This window comes from Typopeltis vanoorti, chromosome 19 (genome assembly GCF_054136105.1).
Source record: "Typopeltis vanoorti isolate ZY-2024b chromosome 19, IOZ_Tvanoo_1.0, whole genome shotgun sequence".
Lineage (NCBI taxonomy): Eukaryota > Metazoa > Arthropoda > Arachnida > Uropygi > Thelyphonidae > Typopeltis > Typopeltis vanoorti.
Window position 1 is genome coordinate 60,123,033 of NC_143567.1, and position 21,212 is coordinate 60,144,244.

At 35.1% G+C, this 21,212-nt stretch overlaps 1 protein-coding gene across 1 annotated transcript in view; it reads right to left on the reverse strand.

Annotated features, from left to right (window-relative positions):
• Hcs (holocarboxylase synthetase-like protein) overlaps nt 1–21,212 on the reverse strand; it is a 129,760-nt gene that overhangs the window by 87,015 nt on the left and 21,533 nt on the right. Inside the window, exon 2 of the mRNA XM_090409137.1 lies at nt 11,993–12,291. Within this exon, the coding sequence (XP_090265263.1) occupies nt 11,993–12,247 (255 nt within the window). The 5' untranslated portion in view covers nt 12,248–12,291. The remainder of the gene's footprint in view (nt 1–11,992; nt 12,292–21,212) is intronic.

A 21,212-nucleotide genomic window follows, 5' to 3' on the forward strand; every position in this document is an offset into this window, starting at 1 on the left:
GATTGCCAACTTTCTCACTGGTTGCACACTATGTGCCATGGTGGATGATTCCTCTACTCTGATTTCTCCACTAATGCAGGAGTATCCCAGGTTTCTGATCTTTCACCCACTCTCTTCCTCTTGTATATAAATGACATATTCTCTCAGACTTCTAATTCTATCCATAACTTTGCCAATGAGAGTACATTCCATTTCTCTTTTTCATTCAACACACTTTGTGGTGCTCAAGTATTAGAATCCTCAAGATCTACCACAACCACTGAGCAGAATTCAGATCTCCTAGCAATAACCTGGGTGGGTCAAGGATAACCTTGTAAACTTCGATGCCACCAAACCTCAGTCCTGTCTGATCTCTCGCAAGAAAGAGCTCACATTCCTCTCCTTACCTTCAGTAATACTGAGATATCCAAACAGAATCAGATTTCTCTTCTTGGACTAACCTGCACCTCCGATCTTTCCTGGCACAACCACATTTCAACTATAAATTCTGCAGCCGCCAAAAAACATGGCGCACTTTTTTTGCACAAGACACTACTTCACAGCTGCTAACTCTATACAAAGTCCAAATCCACCCAGCCATGGAATATTACTACCATATTTTGGGTGGTGTCCAAAATCCTCTCTAAGATTGCTCAATCCTATCCAGAAGAGTGAAATCCAGTTAATTAATGATCCCTCTCTCACAGATGTTTAGTTTCCCTTGTACCTCTTCTACAGATACTTTCATGGACAGTGCTCTGCTGAATTGGTCACTATTATTGCTCCATTCTCCTCCAAAATTATTAAAACAAAAGCCATTGCTAACCAACATGCTTTTACAGTCCATCTTGAAACTCACTGAACCAACTTCACTGTCTTTGGAATAGTCTTTCCCACTATGCCTTTCGCAAAGATTACAACCCTCAGTTGTTTTCAAGCAAATTGTGAACAGATTCCTCCTTTCTTCTATTCCTCTTGCCCACATATGGCACTAATGTGCTATAGCAGGGGCGAATGCTGTCTTGAAATTCATGCTTGCTCTTGTTATCATTCGGGGAATGAGAGGTGTGATTGAAGTCGGATTAGCAGAATAATGAATTACAGACCGTTTAAAACTATGTACAGGTAATCCTCGTATAAGGCAGATGTTAGGTTCTGCAAAAAATGCCGTGTTATATAAATCGCGTTATGCGAGTCTCAGATCACATAGAAAAGTAGGGTTATGTTCTGAAATCGTTTTTTTTTTTTTAATTATATAAACAACAATGACATCCAACAAAAATATATTTTTATTTAATTCAGGTAATTCATGTAAGTTAAGAAAACATATAAACTATGAAACAAATACATAGTATAAAAGTATAAAAATTACAAATTGTACTTAAACTTCATTGCACATAATGCATAAATGTTTTAGGCAAAATAAAATAGTGCATATTTTAATCTTTCATAGCATGAGGATTTGAGGATTGGTTAATAAACACTGGTTTTGTCATGTAATCACCTGATGCATTACTACAAAACAGTAGAGTAATTCTATCCTTGGAAACTTTGCATCCAGAAGCTGATCTTTCATTTTTCGAAATATCTTTTCCAATATAACCAGATTCATCTGCATTGAACACCTGGTCTGCATTATAAATGTTTATAAACTTTGAGAGTTTTTTGTTTAATAAGATTTCCATCCACACGAATTTTCTTTTGAGGTGCATCTATCGAAATCATTAGAATATCGCGTACACGAGCAACGCGCTTTGCACTTATTGTTGACTCAGCAATAAACACTTTCTCGGATTTTATGTTCATTTTGTTTGATTATTCGAATTGTTGATTCATTTAAATTCAAAGTCCCTGCAAAAACTCCTGGTTTTTCTCCATTTTTCAACCGATCCAAGATTTTGAATATTTTTCTTCGAGAGAAATTAATTTTGTTTTCAATGTTGATTTTTCCCTCTCATTGCAGTTTGTGGCCATTACTATAAAAATAATTTTTTACAAAAAAAGCAAGCATTACATATTGTATGTAACTCACCAGAAAATAAAGTGTTCAGCTTGAGATCATTATTATTATTATAAAAACCTCAATGGGGTCAAAGACTCATAGTGGGAAGTCCCCTGTTATACACACAGTTTATCATACTGTGCTTTAAATATATTCACTGTCTCTGCACACACCACACTCTCGGGCAAAGCATTCCAATCACTCACCACTCTCCATGCAAAAAACCTGCTCCTCACTCCCTTGCTCATACCCTCCTTATACAGCTTCCAGGAATGACCTCTTGTTCTCTTGCTATCCTCACCTATTCTGTGCAAAACCTCCCCGACATTAATCTGGTAATAACCTCTTAACAGCTTATGTCTCAATCATATCCCCCCACCTCCATCTATCCATCAATTTCTGCAAATTGCATTTTGTCAATCTGTCTTCATACTCTACATTCCAGAGACCAGAAAGCACCTTAGTCAATCGCCTCTGAACTTTTTCCAACGCAATTTCATCTTTTTGAAAACCAGGTGACCAGATCTGTGCACAGTAATCCATATATGGCCTGATGAAAGCCTTATACAAAGGAACCATAACATCCTTACTTCTACAAGTCAATGTCCTCCGCATCATCCCCATTATCCGCTGTGTTGTCTTCACTATTTTAGTAACATGTCCCCGAAATTTTAGGTCCTTGTCTACAATCACTCCCAGATCTCTCATTTCCTCTACCTCTTCCAAGATATTCATCCCCATCATCCGCTGTGTTGTCTTCACTATTTTAGTAACATATCCCCGAAATTTTAGGTCCTTGTCTACAATCACTCCCAGATCTCTCATTTCCTCTACCTCTTCCAAGATATTTGCACCGATTGTGTAGTTTACATCCCATCTTTGCTTCCCAAATTTCAAAACCTTACACTTTGAAACACTGAATCGATATCCCCACTTATTTACCCATTCAGCCAGTGTATTCAAGTCCTCCTGCAAAGCTACAGCATCTACACTACTCCTGATAGCTCTCCCCAACTTTGCATCATCTGCAAACAACTGCACATCACCATTCAGACCTCTCCAGATATCATTTACATACAAATTAAACAGCAATGGACCCAAAACAGACCCTTGAGGTACACCACTAGTAACTTTCCTCTTCTGGGATATCGCTCCTCCATAGACAACTCGCTGATACCTATCAGACAGCCAATCTCCAATCCAGCGGACCAATCTACTGTTCAGCCCCATCCATTCCAATTTAATTACCAGCCTGTCATGTGGCAATTTATCAAATGCCTTTGCAAAATCTAAATATACAACTGTATATGCAACAGCCTTATCCAACGCATTTGTCACTTTATTATAAAAAGTAAGCATGTTGCTAAAGCACAATCTTCTTTTAGTAAATCCATGCTGGCTGCCAAAGAGTATTTTTCTGTTGTCAACCCAATTCTGAATCTTAACTAACTTCTCTAATACCTTAACCACAACTCCAGATACACAGACTGGTCTATAATTCAAAGCCTTACTCTTATCACCTCCTTTATGAATTGGAACAATTTTATCCCCTCTTTCCACTCTTTTAGAACTTGACCCAGTGAGAGACTCCTGTTGAAAAGATATACAAAAAGATGAACACACTTATGATTTTTAATGCACTTTCCTGGCAGAAACGAGGACAATTTTCAACAATAAACGTTTTATACAGTAAACAATTGAGGTACATGCGTGCTAAAGGGTATTTCCCCTAATATAAATTTGTTACTTATAATTACATGCAAGATACAGGCAGACACAAATTTAACGAAGATAAAATTTGATTTTTAAGTCGTGCGGTGAAAAACATATGAAAAGATAAAGGGTTACTACAATTTGTAGACCATGTTTTTATCAGAACCGTGTTGTATAAGTACCGCGTTCAACAAGGGTTACTACAATTTTAGACCGCGTTATATCAAAACCGCGTTGTATAAGTACCGTGTTATACGAGGGTTACCTGTATTTAGAAATTTATGTACATTTAATCATACAAATACAACATTTATTTTACAAATGATATTCTATCTTTTTCAATTTAGCTACTTGAATACAAATTCTACCCTACGGTTCTTAAAACATAGTCATAAAAAGTTGGTTATAACTTAATTTTCCCAAGCAGCACACACACTTGTAAAGGCTGGCTGAAGCTCACTGGCTAGAGCTACTTTGACTGCATGTGGCCCGTGTTTAAGCAACAGGGTGAGATGACTATGTGCACTCATGAAATCACAGTGCTGAAGCGAGGACCTGGATGCGCCCACAACCAAGCAAGCCAAGGTAGCTTGACTAGCATTGGGCTTTGATACACAACGCAATGTTGCACAAGCTTAAAACGTCTTCTGTCTACAAAAATAAAAGCCTAAATGGAATGCTTATAAATGCGTGCATTTATTAACAAATAAATATTACTTCTTTCTCAATTAATGAGCTTGCACAGCAAGCAAGCAAGCATAGCAAGTGTGGAGAATCACCCACTGTGCTATAGGTCTTGTGGCCTTTCATGTGTGGATCAGATATATATATATATATATATATATATATACATACACACTTTCCAACCTAGCAAAAATCTTACTAACACATAACTCAAAGAACTTTCTCCTTAATAGAGAATGGTTGACTGTATAGCATGACTTTAAAAAAAAAGGAAGGGGAAGGAGAGAAGCTCAGCTTATATGAAATAAGTCTCATTAGATTAGAAAGGAAACTGCAATAAATATTATTTATTTATTTATGGATGTTTTGAATGAAAAGATATAGCATTAAGAAACAAAGTGATAGCACAAAATACTGAATTACCTAAGTGGTTATAAAATGTGGGAAAAAAAAAAGTTACAAAAACAGCTTCAAGAACTGGATATGTGTCTACACACACTTACCTATTCATCTTCTATTTATGGCGTCTAACAATCACACTAAAACAGACAAGCATTTTAGCACTTTCATGCTTTACTTAAATGGTAACCTTACTTTTTTTTAAAATAAATAAATTTCTTTTTCAGTAATGATATTAATAATTTTACAACATTACTGAAGCAGAAATGTTAAAACAACTTACTAATGCAGCTGCAGTTTCTGTTAGATTGAAAACAAGAAATTCATACACTGGTTTCTAAAAGCTAAGGATGAACTACATTTTTACCTACATATGAAAAAAAATTTCCATGACTAAAGCCAAATATGGACATGAATTTTTTGCCAGCATACTAATACATTATATTACACAAAAAATGTGTTATAAATTAGGTACAAATTAAATTGCAATATGTTTTTGATAAAAGTTAATGATGTGACAACATAAATGTTAAAAAGTTAAACATTATCATTAGACATAAATTACAATTCTTTACAAATATTAATAAATCCTTTGAACATGGTAAATTTATAGAACACCTAAAGACTGCGTCAGTTGTACCATTATTTAAAGGAGGAAATAGAAATGAAATCAAAAATTACAGACCAATATCTATACTATCCACAATCTCAAAGGTTATTGAAATTCTGATTAAAAAAAATACGCTTCAATAGCTATTTAAATACAATATCCTTTTACGCTACTAATCAATATGGGTTCAGATCTGGAAGCAATACTGAAAAAAGCACTACTCAAGTTTCATACAAAGGTCTATAGTAGAATAAATGAAGGAATGCACACGGCAGCTGTTTTTCTTGATATATCTAAAGCATTCGAATGTGTTCATCATGATCTATTGCTATTAAAAATGTCCAAATACGGCATTAGAGGAATTACTAATGACTGGTTCAGATCCTATCTGAATAATAGAAAACAATATACCAGCTATGATATATTTAAAAGCACAACAAAAATAATAAAATATGGAGTCCCACAAGGGCCGGTACTAGGACCCACCCTATTCATAATTTCTTTTTGGCAAATCTTTTTGGCAAAATGATATCCTTTGCTGACGATACGGCTTTAGTATACACCGAAACAACCCTTGAAAATCTAAAAAATCAGATTAATAGCGATATGTTAAAACTAAGTATATGGTTTAGCAACAACGGATTTAACATTAATACCGACAAAACGACTTTACATTAACAGACAAATTAGATCACAGTATAACTATAAAATGGCATGAAAGGAAATGTAATGATATTATTATTATTATTATTATTATTATTCAGGCCTCCAAGGAGTCAAAAGACTCATCGAGGGAGGTCCTTCCTAGGACATAAAGTCTGTCAAGACTCATCGAGGGGAGATCCCCCCCTGAGAAACACAAAGTTTATCATACCACTCTTTAAACTCACTGACCGTTCTCGCTCCCACCACTCCATCAGGCAATGCATTCCACGGCTCAACCGCCCTCCACACAAAGAAACCACTCCTTACCCTCTTGCTCACAGTTTCCTTTCGTAACTTCCAGGGATGGCCTCTTGTCATTCTAAATTGTAAATGTAACTTAATCAAAAACACAAAAACCGTCAAATATTTGGGCCTCCATATCGAGAGCAATTTGAAGTGGAGCTCCCACACCACTTTCTTAACAAATAAATTTAGGTCCATAATTAACAGAATATATTATGTTAAAAAATTTGTAAATGCGGCATTCTTAAGGTGTTTATACTATTCCTGGGTAAATTCTTCACTGCAATATGCATTACCTGTTGGGGAGGAGACTATTATAACAATCTGCTTCCATTAATAAGAATACAAAACAGAATAATTAGAGCCATAACTACTACCAACTTTGCACATTCAACCAATGATCTGTATATCGTTCATAATATTCTACCATTTCAGAAACCATAGAGATATAGTTGTCTGTTATATGTAAAAAGAAACAACGAAAGCTTATTGGTATATAATGTAGACTATGGATTGCACTGCGGTTGAAACACGCTGGAAGTACCTAAGGCTAACAAAGAAATTTTTCATAAATCTTTTGAGTACATTGCGACAAGCAGCTATAATAAACTTCCGAATAAAATTAAATCTATAACCTCAGAATATGTATTCAGAAAAAGATTGAGAGACTACCTTATGGGATTAAAGAATGTTGACAATTATTTTAAACGTATAGTATAAGAGATCATTATAACTCATATATCATAACAATTAAGGTATTGATTTACAAATTGGTTCATTCAATTGGGAATTAAAATATCAACATGTACATTATTATAACTGGTAAGGGAGTCCTCTTAGATCCGGTCCCTGGACTCTCAGTGTCTGTTTTAAGCTAATTACTTTTCTAGTAACCAGTATGGCTATGGCCCTTGGTTACACATATTTGCATTAACTAACTTACATCTTTGATAACTCTTTGAAATCCAAGCCAGTTAATAAACATCTTTTTTATAATTTAGTTGGTTTGGTGTTATAATATCGTTAAAATAAATTGTGAATAACATTCAACACCTAAGCTTGTCTATTACATAGGTTAAGAATATCACCCAAAGGGACATGGATATACGGAGGCTGTTCAATAAGTTATGACTATATTTATACAGAAAACAGATTACCTTTAATCGTCATCATTTACATGGTCTTTTTCGAAGTAGCTACCCTGAGACGCGATGCATTTGTCTCAACGTTGCGGCTACTTCTTAAACACATGTGAAAGTCCGTTTTTTGAGAGTTCTTTCAAAACCGCCTCCACAGCTTTTACACATGCTTTGTTGCTTTCGAAATGGCGGCCTCTTAGTGGTTTCTTGAGCTGAGGAAACAGCCAGAAATCGCACGGTGCGAGATCAGGACTGTATGGAGGGTGTGGTAGGATATCTGTGTTGTTCTTCTGCAAAGCATCCACTACACCACCAGCAATATGTGGCCTTGCATTATCATGGTGCAATAAGAAGCCATTCTTCAGCAATGGACGCTTCCTTTTGACGTGCAGCTGTACCATTGTCCATAAAACATCCGCATAGTATGAGCCGTTTACAGTATTCCCGGGTTCTACAGCGTGTTGGTAAACAATGCCTTCGTAGTCAAAAAATATTATGGTCATAACTTTACCAACCTATTTTACAGTTTTTGCTTTCTTGGGGGTAGGCTGTTATATATCCTTTCTCACTATATTTTTGCTAAGTTTTACCTTTATACTGTTAAATTTTATTCTCCTTATATTTCCTGTAAACCGTTTATTCTCTACTAATTTCTTCTCCCCTTATTAATAAGTAATCCTATTGGCCTCCCTATAGTTTAATCACACAACATTCTGAAAGAGTTCACCTGATAAGCATTAACAAAATTTTTATTATAACTGCATCTAATACCTAGGATAGATGGGACTCTTACCCAGGATGGCTCTCTCAGAATGATACATTATAATTAGACTAAAATAATCTTTATATCACTGTTCACTAATCTCTTTCATACAGTCGTGGCTTGCTTTATTTATTCATACACATGGGCTCATCACGCTAAGTTCGTCAATGTTTTATGAGCAGCTGTTTGAATTCATAAGATAAAAAACAGGTCAGGCAGGTACTTAAAAAAAACATTTTAATAAACTTGAGAAATTATACAAGTAAGCATTACTAACATAATATCTGAAATATTCTCAAGTAAAGTCATAGGTTCAATACCAATTCTACTAAACACACAAATTAACTTGCTTGGACCACAACTATGAGCAATTTAACATTATTTCATAGGCAACTGCAATTCCTTCTATACACACGTGGTCATTAGTTATATTACTTTACACAATACTATTTGCTCATACAGAGATAAACCTGTGCTTGTTGGGCAGACAATTCTTAATTAAAAGGGCCTGAGACAAGTCTTAGATAATTCTTAAAGTTCTATAATGTTAGTCCATTTTTACAAATTCTCTTAGGGGATCACATTCTTTTATGACTGGAATTCACAAAAACAGTCTACTTTACCGTCCCTGATTGGATGCTATGTCTTTCTTCTTGCAATGTCTGGTCATCAAGGCGTTCTCACTCAGCTTACTATTTGATTACCTTCGATCGGCCATACGAATGGAATCTCAACGGGAAAGAAAGGATGTGGCACGGGAACATCGCCTGAAACGGACAGTATCTGCTTGGTTCCTCCGTCGCACAACAACGCACAGCTATCCTAGTCCAAGGAAATAGCTTGGCCCATTCCAAACGCTGCAACAGATGAACCAATGCCTTCTAGGGCCAGCCAGGAACTTCTCCAATGGAGCGGACTGGACTTATGTCCGAGAGAGGTCAGGAACCACGAACCCAAAAAAAGCCTTGAATGGGGTTTGCATGGCCTTTTTGTTTTCTTTCTCTTCTCGGTATTTCTCGGCCATCGCGATGCCCGTCAGCACGGTCACATGGATTTTCGTCATTCTATTCAGCTCCCTCTATTTCATCGCATGTGCACTTGTTTTGCACCTTAGTTTCTTTGAAAAAGAAACTAAGGTGCTTTGGAAAGCACCTTAGTTTCTCTTTCCAGTAACTACCTTCACCCCTTTTTGTATGCGTAACACAGGACGGTTAAAGGTGACCCTTGAACTCTGGCTTACAGGCTTTGCTACTTTAGCATGAAATGGGGCTCTTAAGTAGATTTAACAGCTTACATTGATGTATATATCTGGCCCACACACATTACAGATTATATCTTACAAACATTTTTATACAATTTTATACAATTCCTTGTTCTTAAATTGATTTGTATTCATAAAGTTATCTTTTTATTCTATTGCCAACATTCCACATTCTCTGCCTAAGTTAAATTAAAGTTGTGTCCTGAATAACACGTGTCAAAGCATTTCTTAGTTTATTCAAGACACAACATCGTATACGCCATCTATCAACCTCTTTTTTTATTAATACAGACAGCAACATTTCTTTATTCCACAGAAATTAATATTGTGATGAGTGGTTTTGCGACAGTAAAATTAGTCTTATTACTTATTGAACAGCCCTCGTATATATATATATATATATATATATATATATAGTGGTTCAAAATTCCACGCAAACTTTGAGGGCAGGTAGAGAACATCAAAATAAACCATATTCACATAGGAAAGCCACCGGAAGGCACTAACAGGGACACAAAGATACAGAAATAACACAAGGCAGTAAGTAGTGTAAAAAACTTTATTAGGCATAACTGAACAGTTCAATAGTAATTGGGTAAATAATATGGTAAACGAGGTGCACTTCTGCCATCTCAGCATTCATAAAATGACGCATGTTCTTCGTATGACGTTGAAAGAGGAAAGGAAGCCCCTGGAGTGCTGGCAAACGCGTCACCTATCACTTTCAAGTGGCATCTTAGGTCATGCTTTCCTATGTGAATATTGTTGCTTTTGATGTTCTCTACCTCCCCTCAAAGTTTGTACATGGAATTTTGAACCACCCTGTGTGTGTGTGTGTGTGTGTGTGTGTGTGTGTGTGTGTGTGTGTGTGTGTGTGTGTGTGTGTGTGTGTGTGTGTGTGTGTGTGTGTGTCTGTCTGTCTGTCTGTTAGGCTAAGAATATCACCTCTTATCTAGTATGCCATGGGAATATACTCAGCCCTGGCAATGGTAAAATGTGGAGGCTGCCTACTCATTTCCACTACTCTTTTAAGTAGGCCTAAAAAAGAGTATCATCTACCCTTTGGGGGAATGAAAAAGGAATTAACACGTTCATTGCCAATCACGCGATATCGCGCGATGCGAGTCCTCGCCAAACGGCCGATCACGCGTTATCGTGTGGGCGTCGCTAACTAAATAAAAAAATAAAAAAAATTTGGTCACCACACGAAATTCCAATTTTCAGCTTGGCAATGAAAGTGTTAAAGGAGCAACATTTATTTATTCAACTCACTAACTCCAGTTCTATGCTGTGTATACCTGATATGCCTTTTAATCAATAGCGGTATTCGGCAGAAAAATTTTAAACTGATGAATCTAGCAAATGCGGTAGTAGGGGCATTTCTCATGTTCTCCATGGTGGATGTTAACAGATGGTCCTAATCTCCTTGGAACCCTTAAATTGATTAAATACTAATGAAAATCAGCAGAATCAAAAGGAGGAAAAATAGAAGTCAGAAAATAAAATACCTCTACAAGTTTTATTACCTGACACCTCCAACAACTTACTGCAGGAGGGCCCTACTCCACTCCACTCATCTTAATGTCCCCCACCACACACAACTAGAATTGACACAATCTATCGCCTAACACCAAAATTTTTGTTTTTTCTCTGTAAATTGCGTGTGTTCCAATGGCCATTTTGGCTGTCCGAGGGATGAAAAACCCTGCTACCTCCGTATGAGATCGGCTAACTCACCTTCAACTGAGAAAGCCCATATTCCTCCCGTCACGACGAGGATCGAACCCTGGTCTTTCCAATCGAAGAGCGCAATGTGCCGCTGTTCTTCCAATTGCGCAATGGAGGCGCATTTGATCAGCTATTCCTCAAATAGTTTACCTACTTCCTCAAAACTAATAATAATATTCCTCTAAATAAATAATAATATCTTCTAAAAAAACATCTCTATTAAAAGAACTCTAACAGCTACTGAGAAAGCCTACAATTTAGAGAGGCAGCTAGAATGAAATTCTAGTTTTTTTTTTTTTTTTTTTTTAAGGCTTTTGCATTTTACAGTTTGATACATTCTCAACAATTAAAACATTAAGTTAACCAGGTACGTCTAAATTGCAAGTGGCATCTACTTAATTCATTTTAATATATGTGATGTCTTTAAAAGATATATACGTTCACACATACACACGTATCTAGAAGAACTTGACCTTGCAAAGTACGTTTTAAGAACCTCAAATTAAGTAAACTTAAGCATAAAAAACAAAGTAGGTCAAAAACGAATCGAAACTGAATATTAATTAAAATGTAAAAACGTAATTCTTCAAGAGTTCTTAACCTTAAACTAATACTACATTACTGGTGCGGTGCTAAATTAGTTGCAGTTTTATAGATAAACATATATCACACGTACATTGTTGTGTATACTTCACTGTATACCACAGGCGATGAATTATTAGGGATAGCAAATACAGCATTAAAAAAAAATGAATTTACTGCTTACCTTTGGAATGGTACTTGAAACCCTTTTTTGGTTTTTCTCTAAGAGTGATTTCACATCCTCGACATCTTCGGGATCAACAAACCTGGAGGAATAGGTTGGGAAAAGATCGGCAGGCGCAGAGACATTGCTAGGAGCCTCGTGCCAATGAAAGACAACGCTGCCAAGCTGCACGTGTTCTCGGAGAATTCGTAGCAAACGAACTCGCTGTCGATGTTGCACCAGCGTTAGTAAGGCGTAACAGACCGTGAGAAGCATGGCTCCTCCTCCTCCCTCTCCTGACCGATGTTACGGTGATGTCACTGTAGGAAGAGAGGAACAGTTATGATTCAGCGTACAAGAATTTTCGACTGGCTTTAGTTCTATCTTCTTTGCTTTTTAACCCCCCCGCACTTTTGATCTTTTCGTTAGAAAGAAAATGAAACAGAAATGGTCACACTGCTTCGTTGCACATGGCCAGTGACTTGAGAATTTCCTGAAATTGTCATTCCGCCTAATAAAGGCTTGGAAAAAAAAAAAAAAAGAAAGAAAGAAAAGCAAACGAAGAAAAGAGTGCGATCTCTGAAATAAATAATCGCAGGGCGCAAGTTTCATATCTGTAGACACTATAATGATCATTCCTTCCATATATTGAATATCTTAATTTTACCAAACATTTATTCTTCAATGTTCGGTTAAATATAGGAAACAATGTGCATTTCAAGTTGTTTTATTTTCCCTCTTTTTCAGTTGTCTTTTTTTCATTTTATCCCCCTTAACGGTTGCTATCTGAAAATGACAAAATATATTAAATATCAATTGGAATGAATTTCTCATTTTCGTGTTAATATTATATTCTGTTGCGTTTTGTTTACAAAATAATTTAGCTCCCAGTTTTATGAATAAAACGTGCAGTTTCAAAACCGTAGGAAAAATAAAATAAATAACGTATTGAAATCCGAGATAACTATAAAAACCACAGTTTGCACCTTTTTATGATTGTCTTATACTTTCGATTTGTACAGATTTATTGTTATTTGTAACAAAGAAGAGGAGAAAGACGAAGAGGGAGGAATAAGTAATTATTTTGGTGAAGAAAGACTTTCAAGTTACAAACTTTATAAATAAGGCGCATAAGAGGAAAATTTGTTCATTGAAAATAAGAGAATAACTAACTTGAAGTTTTTAGTTACATTTTTTTCAGGAATCACGTACATACTTTTAATAATGAATGGTTATGCAGAAGAGACTAAGATTTTTTTTTCTTTTTTAATAAAAGGGTAGAATCGGTGAATAAATTTTCAAAAAATATTGTAGTGGTAGGCATCTTAAAGTAGAAATCTCCAACCTTCAAGCCGATCATTTTCGGCCATAGAGAAATCAGTTTAAAAATATCTCAATATATACAGTTAGGTGTGTAACCTGTTTAGCGACCGTACACGACCACGCATCGGCTAGCAGCAGAATTGCTTATTTCTATTTTACTTATAATTCATATCGCACTGGCGACACATATATGCAGTAAGAGTAAACTTTTTAATTTTCTCGATATATATATATATATATATATATATATATATATATACAACACACATCGGTGCAGGGCTGCCACTCATTTTTCGAAATTCCCCAGATTAGACCTCAAAAATTCCCCAGGTAGTAATAACTAGGGTTCGGATTTTCAGTCGTAAAAAAGTGCAATTTAATATTTAAGAGCATATCCGAAATATGCTCTTAAATATGCAAAAAACTCAAACTATGCACTTAAATATGCCTTTATTAATTTATAATTCTGCATGGTTTGATTAAAACATTACACATAAATTAAAAACATAATATAAAAATACAAAAAATTGACATTTAAATAGTTACCTACTAACTGACCAGAAAAATGACTTAAAATTTTGCTACTTTTTTTTTTTTATTAATTCCCTCTTTCTCTTTTCCTGTAACAAAGTATACTTTCATATAAAAAAGTATTAGTTTATATTATAATTGTATAATTTAATAATTAGACTTCATTTTACCTTTTCTCTCTTTAAATTTTACAATTTCTCTTCTTTTTTTTTTATTTTTATTAATTCTCTCTTTCTCTTTCCCTGAAACAAAGTATACTTTCATTTTTAAAAAAAATTATAAGTTTATATTATACGAAGAATACATGCTTAACTTACTTTAATTGACATTTCCTCCCTCTTCTTCGCCAATATCTTCTGGTAATTGATCACATTCCCTTTGCGGTATTAAGTCGATTTTTATATCTATTATGAACTGTGCGACTTTCCAACTCCTTGATTAATGTTTTCGGTGGCTCCCAAGAAGTACACGTTGCATTTTGTATCGCTAAGCACTGCTTTGCTAGGATTCTGTCTCTCACAGTTTCCGTTTTTAATGAATTAGCTAATTTTGTTTTTATACAATTCACTTGTGAGAAAATGCATGCACGCATGCAGATGAATGCGGCAGAATAGTAAGATTTGTCATAAAATATGACAGTAAACCATATTTATTATTATTCATGCCATCTTTTATGTCAGTCAATGAATGCCAATATCTTTAGGAATTGGTAGATCTGATGCTACGAGACGATAACTTCTCCACTCATCATCTATTTGATTTAACCTAATATCATCAACAAGTGAGGGGAACTGAGCAACAAGAGGAATAATGGTAGATGGTGACTGGCTAGGGTCACTAGCAACTTTTGGGCCCAAGATTCGTAATTTTGCAACAATGCTGTCTTTTTCGAAGATAAATATTTTCTTTATTTGCGAACTAAGTTAGTTCCACAAGAACCTTTAAACAATCATTTTTAAATCTCAACAAAATAGAGTTATCTTCGAACGAGTTTCTAATTAAGTGCACCATTGCTCAACCACCGAAGTAAATATCATTGACATTTTTATAGTTGTTTTGGTTTCTCGGATCAATTTCTGATAATTTAGCTGTTCTTAAAATCTCATCTTTAATGAAGCAACTAAGTAAATTGAGATATTCTGTTGATACATTTAAGAACAGTTAGTGTAACCTGAAATACTCTGATTGAAAATCTATATTAAGTGTATTTACTTTTTCAAGAATATACTGAAGGAAAAAAAGCATTGGTCTGGTTCCAAGGTCAGTAAATGTATCATAAATTTTTTTGGCATTGTCAATTTTATCTGTCCTTGATTCATTTTGAAAGTATAGAACTAATGCATCATACTGTTCTAGAATAGTTGATACCACTTTTTCCCTCGACAGCCACCTGGTTTGAGCAAGTTTGGGAATTTTATGTGTAGCTATATATCAGCAGCTTCTTGAATGAGTACAAAATCTCTTTGCCGCTTAGCACTGCGGGAGAAGTAGGAGGTTAAATCCTTTAGAAAAGCTTCTAAGTATGAGGGTAAAACACTGACTGCACGACTAGAGCATAGAGCAAATGAATGACAAACGCAACCCATCACAAAAACAGATGGGACGTCATCTTTCAACAGTTTCTGAAATCCACTGTTAACACCCATCATGAAGGAACAGTTATCACTACCAAACCCAATGATATTGCTAAGGGGAATGCCATAATCCAGCAGAAGAGTTTTGACAGCACTGTAAAGACTTTTCGCACTTCCATTCTCTACACATACTATGTCTAGTAATGCATCAGCTACATCTTTTTTATCTGCGTCAAAATACCGTACAACAACAGCCAAGATTTGAGTGACGGAGATATCTGCACTCTCATCTATTATAATTGAAAATTTTTGATTCTTGCATATTTCGGTAAGTTGAGACTTTTCATGGAATGATATTCCAACCTGCTGGTTGGAATATCATTTATCGATATATATATATATATATATATATATATATATATATATATATATATATATATATATATATGTTAAGGATACCAAGTAATTTTAAACCTGGTTTTACTCCATTTCCCAAGTAAGCAAACAGACTCAAAGTCAAGTTTGCGCCTGCAACTGATGCAAGTCTAACTGATCCCACAGGTAGTGCAGGATCAGGGCAACTCGTCGCAAAGGTGGAACAAGCTCCGATCACTAATCTTAATATTTACCCTTAATGCCAAAACACATCTCCAAGCAGGGGATGTATGATGTTTTGTATTAAAGGCAAGGGGCCACTACCCAGACCGGTTTCGACCTTTATTGAGATCTCGTCAGTGGGAGCTAGGCTAGAAATAGAAATACCAAGATTTAGTCATACAGAGCTTGTAAGTATTTCGCCAAAACAAGTTACCATAAGGTGTTTTAACCTTATTAAATAAAAATCTCTGGAGGAGATATAAATGTAGGAAATAATAAAAATACTTCCTACATATATATATATATATATATATATATATATTTACAACACACCGGTGCAGGGCTGCCACTCATTTTTCGAAATTGATATCATCAACAATGAAGAAAACTAAACAAGAAAGTTTAGTTTTCTTCATTGCCAACTTTCCAGCAATTTGGCTATCCGGAATTGCGCGTTTACACATCGTTACAAAATGATCAACATGAGAAAATGGGACGTTATGCTCAGAAAAGAAGCTAGCAATTATTAACTCACGCCTAGCTAATTGTTTATCCTCTGTTGACTCTTTCTTATTAAGAAATTGAGTAATAACAGCTGTCGACTATATAGCAGACTGATAATTACTTTTATGTTTGGATGAATCTTTATGCTTTATTAGCGCAGATTTGTTTGCGTTTTTAAATGTAATATTACAACACTTACAGTAACTGGTATGTTTGCTGTTCACGTCTTGCTGCAGCCAATCTTTTAATTAAGGATATTTTAACCGATGTTCTTTAAATGCTTGAGAATACTACTTCTGTTTTTTCTTTGATGGCTCCATATGGTTGGATTGGAAGTACCATAAATATGAAAATAAGTAAAAATATTGATAATTTAAACAATTTGTCAAACACTGTACAAGCACAAGGATCTCTACGACAACACTGCAAGAGGTTGCGCTATATGTATTGTAATGATGTAAAACAAAAGAAAGGGAAAACGATACCAGAACAAAGCAAAAACGGTTTATTTATCAGATTTATCAAAAAAAAAAAAAAATCGTGAATATAATAGGAAAATATGACAAAAATATTAAAATTCAAACTTCTGTTCAAATTCCCCACGATTTTGGGAGTTTTTTATTAAAAATCTCTAGATCTTGGGAAAAATCCCAAGGAGTGGCAGCTTTGCACCGGTGGTAAATAGTACAGCGAAATTTTAATGTATTTTAACGAATCGAAGATTTTTTTCTGTATTGTTGTATCTTCATGTCGATGCTGTATGAAATTTGCTTACTTGCAGTGGATTTTTACTAATACAGCTTTGTATCGTTTCGAAACGTTTTGCCATTAAAAAGTCCGATTTAAATCAAAACTGATGCCACAAAAAAATCTCAGTAGAAATCCTAAATACCAAATTTCAAAATATTTTGACCACGTAAATGATCAGATTTAAACCAAAACATGATATATTTTAGTACAAATTCTAAATACCAGAAGTAACTAAATTTTGTAGACCCTAATAGATTATTGCATTATATAGTTTCTGCATATAAACAATTAAACCAGAACTGAAATGTCTCAAGAAATTTTTGTAAAGATCCTAAACACTACATATTATTAAAACTGTCAGCATTCAGCATTTCTGACAAGTAATAATTCGAGGTTCCTCCCAGATACAGACATATGGATGAGAAAGACGTATTTCGTTATTCAATTCCATAAAGAAGTTTATAATTATTATCATATCAAAGAATATTTCATGGCGTTTCAGGACTGATCGGAGTGAGGGGAGTATCCACTCTACTCTAAATAATACAAAACACCATCACACATTACAATATTTTCTGCTTAGGAAAGCAGAAAGCGAGGCCAGATTTCTTACATTCCGAGTATCAGATGTAATCTTGATGTTTTTTTATTCTAATTTCAGTAGAAAGATCCATCTCTTTCCAAAATAACATAGCAAAAAAACAAGGTACTTGTAATTCAACGAGCAAGGATAGAAGTAATTTTTCCTTGGCGGAAAGTTAAAAAAAAAAAAAAAAGCTTTCTGGTAGGTTTCTTGGGATATTATCAAAATGATAATAACATATTATAAATCCAGATTTAATATGATATAATAATAATATTTAATATAACAGCAAACTCACAAAGTACATTACAAGTTGAAAACACGTACGGAACGAACTGGCTTACTCCTTAGCATATTGTTTTCACGTGATGGTTGGTTGAAGAGTGCCAATTTCAAAAAGATTTTCGATAACTTTCGATCAAAATGCATAAGTGGAAACTTTGTTACGATAGTGAACGAAAATAATAAAATGGTGGAGTGGGGATTTAATAGTTACAAAAAGCACCAGTAATAGTAAGGATACCTAGGTATGGCCAGCTATCCGCCCTCCAGCCAAAAGGTTGTGGGTTCGAATCCCGCCCTGGGCATGGATGTTTGTGATTGTCTTTGGAAATACTAGTTGTGGTGGTAGGAGGCAGATGGCGTTGATGAAGTTGCGGTCAGTTGGTGGATTGAGTGGCAGAGACAGAGCTGTACAGCAGGTGCCCTCCCTCGATGAGTCTCTGGACTCCCTGGAGGTGTCTAATAATAATAATAATAAATACTTTCTGTAAACTCTGTCGTTGCACTTGTGAAAAGTTAATTGCATAATCTTACTCAAAACACGAAGATTCTTCCGTACATAAATCTAAAACTTTTGGTTTAATCGAGCACTCGCGCGTCTTCTTTGCCAACGGAAAACATTAAACCAGCTGAAAGTAAGTCAGCAGTGTTATTTGTCATTGTGAAATGATGCTACTGATCATTTGAATGAGGTAATAAAAGATCATGGGAAAAATAGTGTTCTTCAAAATATAAAAATACACCTATCTAAGCGCACGCGGATAATTAAAAAGGTGGTTAATTACGGGCAGATTTGAAAAATGTCAAAGCTAAGAAGTTTGTATTGCTCATTAATGAATTAGCTGATATTGCTATACAAAAGCACTTGCGTATAGTGAGAAAAGTGCATTAATTTTTGCAAGCAATGTGGCTGCTCCTGTGGTTAGAAGTAACAATTCAGTGTGGACGTGAATAAAAGTCGGAGCATCAATTGTGTGCATACGAAGTGTGTTTGTCATTCTTTGGCCCTATGCATTCAAAATGCTTCCATCTAGTCTGGATTTCTCATAACCGAGATTCCGCTTCGTTCTCAGATAATCATTTACACAGAGAAGAATAGAAATCTGTTTGACACATTAAATCCAGAAATTGGACGCGAAAGTGATTATCAAGCATCCTTCTCGACATTTCAGAAGGCTTCATGGCTTGTCAACAGAAAAGCAATGCTTAATATTCTACTAAACTGGCGAGAACTGAAAGCTTATTTTGCATCAGAAAATTCTGGTCGAACAGATACAAAATACAAAACCAGAATAGTAAAAGAAATGTTCTCTATGATAAAATGAATAATCTCTATTTTGTGTTTGGTACACCGACTGTAACGATTTTGAAGCAGTTAATACAATGTTTCATTTAATAACTAGATCCCAATACTCTCTCTAATGAATTAGAGTTACTCAGAAAAACTCTTTGCAGCAGAATTTACACTCCTGACGAAAATGAAAAAGATATAGACAATGTTGATTATGCAGATAAAATTTAAACAGGAAGCTGGTACTCATCTAAATGAATTCAAGAGGACACCATAAGCTAGTAAAGAAGAAAGTTAAGTTCTTGACGTAAAAGGTTGCCTAATATTCATTACTGAGGTCACTGACCGAGCAAATTCCAGATTGTGTGATACAGCTGAATGATTCAAAAATCTTTCATTACTTAATCCTGATATCATATTAAGCCAAACATCAAAGTGTAATTTTTCAGATCTGCCTATGTTGCGTTTAACTGAAAATAATTTAGATGAAACTGAACAACGATATAAGAAAATTAATTTAACTGATTGGAGAATGGATAATGTTTTTGAAATGCCAAGACACCACAAAATTTTAGCTGGGTGTCATTCGCCACCAAATTGTTAAGAAGTTGGAAGCATATGCACTTAATTGTCTGGTCGCACCAGCGAGGAAATGCTGTTGTTGAAAGAATTTTTCTCTTGTTCATCTGCTTTTAAAAACACGACCAAGAAATTTAATTTCCTCGGTGCAATTATTATAATTAGAGCACATCTCGAAAATTCAATATGTTGTGAGGATTTCGCTGTTACAGATAGTATAACAAATTTCAAATCAGATGTAATTTATGTTTGTGGTAGTAGAACTGCTACTCCACAGCAATGTGCACAACTTGGAATGCAGGAGGAGGAAGAAGAGGTAATTATTTTTGAAGTGATAGTTATGTGTGTGTGTGTGCGAGTATATATATATATATATATAAATTAACAGCCTATTTTTCTACCCACTGCAAAGTGGGAGGTTTTGGGTCTACTACTCCCATGGTGACCCAGTCCATACTGGGAGAGGACAATCACAAACATCCATGCCTACGCGGGATTCGAACCCACAGCCTCTTAGCTGGAGAGCGGATACGCTAACCACTCGCCAACTGTACTATTCCTTTTGTAGGTGGGATTCACAAAAACACGCTTGTTTTGGCCTGTTATTAAGTGTAGACAACTCTGAGTGACCATATTTAGAAGAAATTGTTATGATAACTATTTCTTCTTTTTTTGTGGTTATCTTTTCCGGACTTTCCCAAGCTTTTTCCATTGAAAACTTTTTCCGATCAAAGGCGTTTTTCAAATCAGGACATGCTATAAATACGGTTTTTCTAAATTCCCAATGACTTTACATAATTTCTCTTGCAGCAAAAAGCAAATCATCTATTGATTGCCCTTTTTTTAAAACCAAACTGCGCTTCTCTTAGACCTTCCTCTATTTTATCTCTTGTTCTTGTCGCCGTTATCCTTTCATAAATTTTTGCACAGTGACACAATGTTATTGCTCTATAGTTAATACACTCCCTTCTTGAGCCTCTGTATATTAGAACAATAATCCTGTTGTCACATTTCCATCCCCACTAATTTATCCATTTGTATAAATACAACATTGACTATCTAACAAAGACAGATTTAATAATATAACAGAACTGCACGTCTGTTACAAGTTATCTGAGAACTGTAGTCGGGTAGTTTTAATGCGATGTTCGTTAGCCTTCTAAATATAAGAAATGGTGCTAATATCCATATTTAAATAATATGGCTACGCGCATTTCGAGCACCACA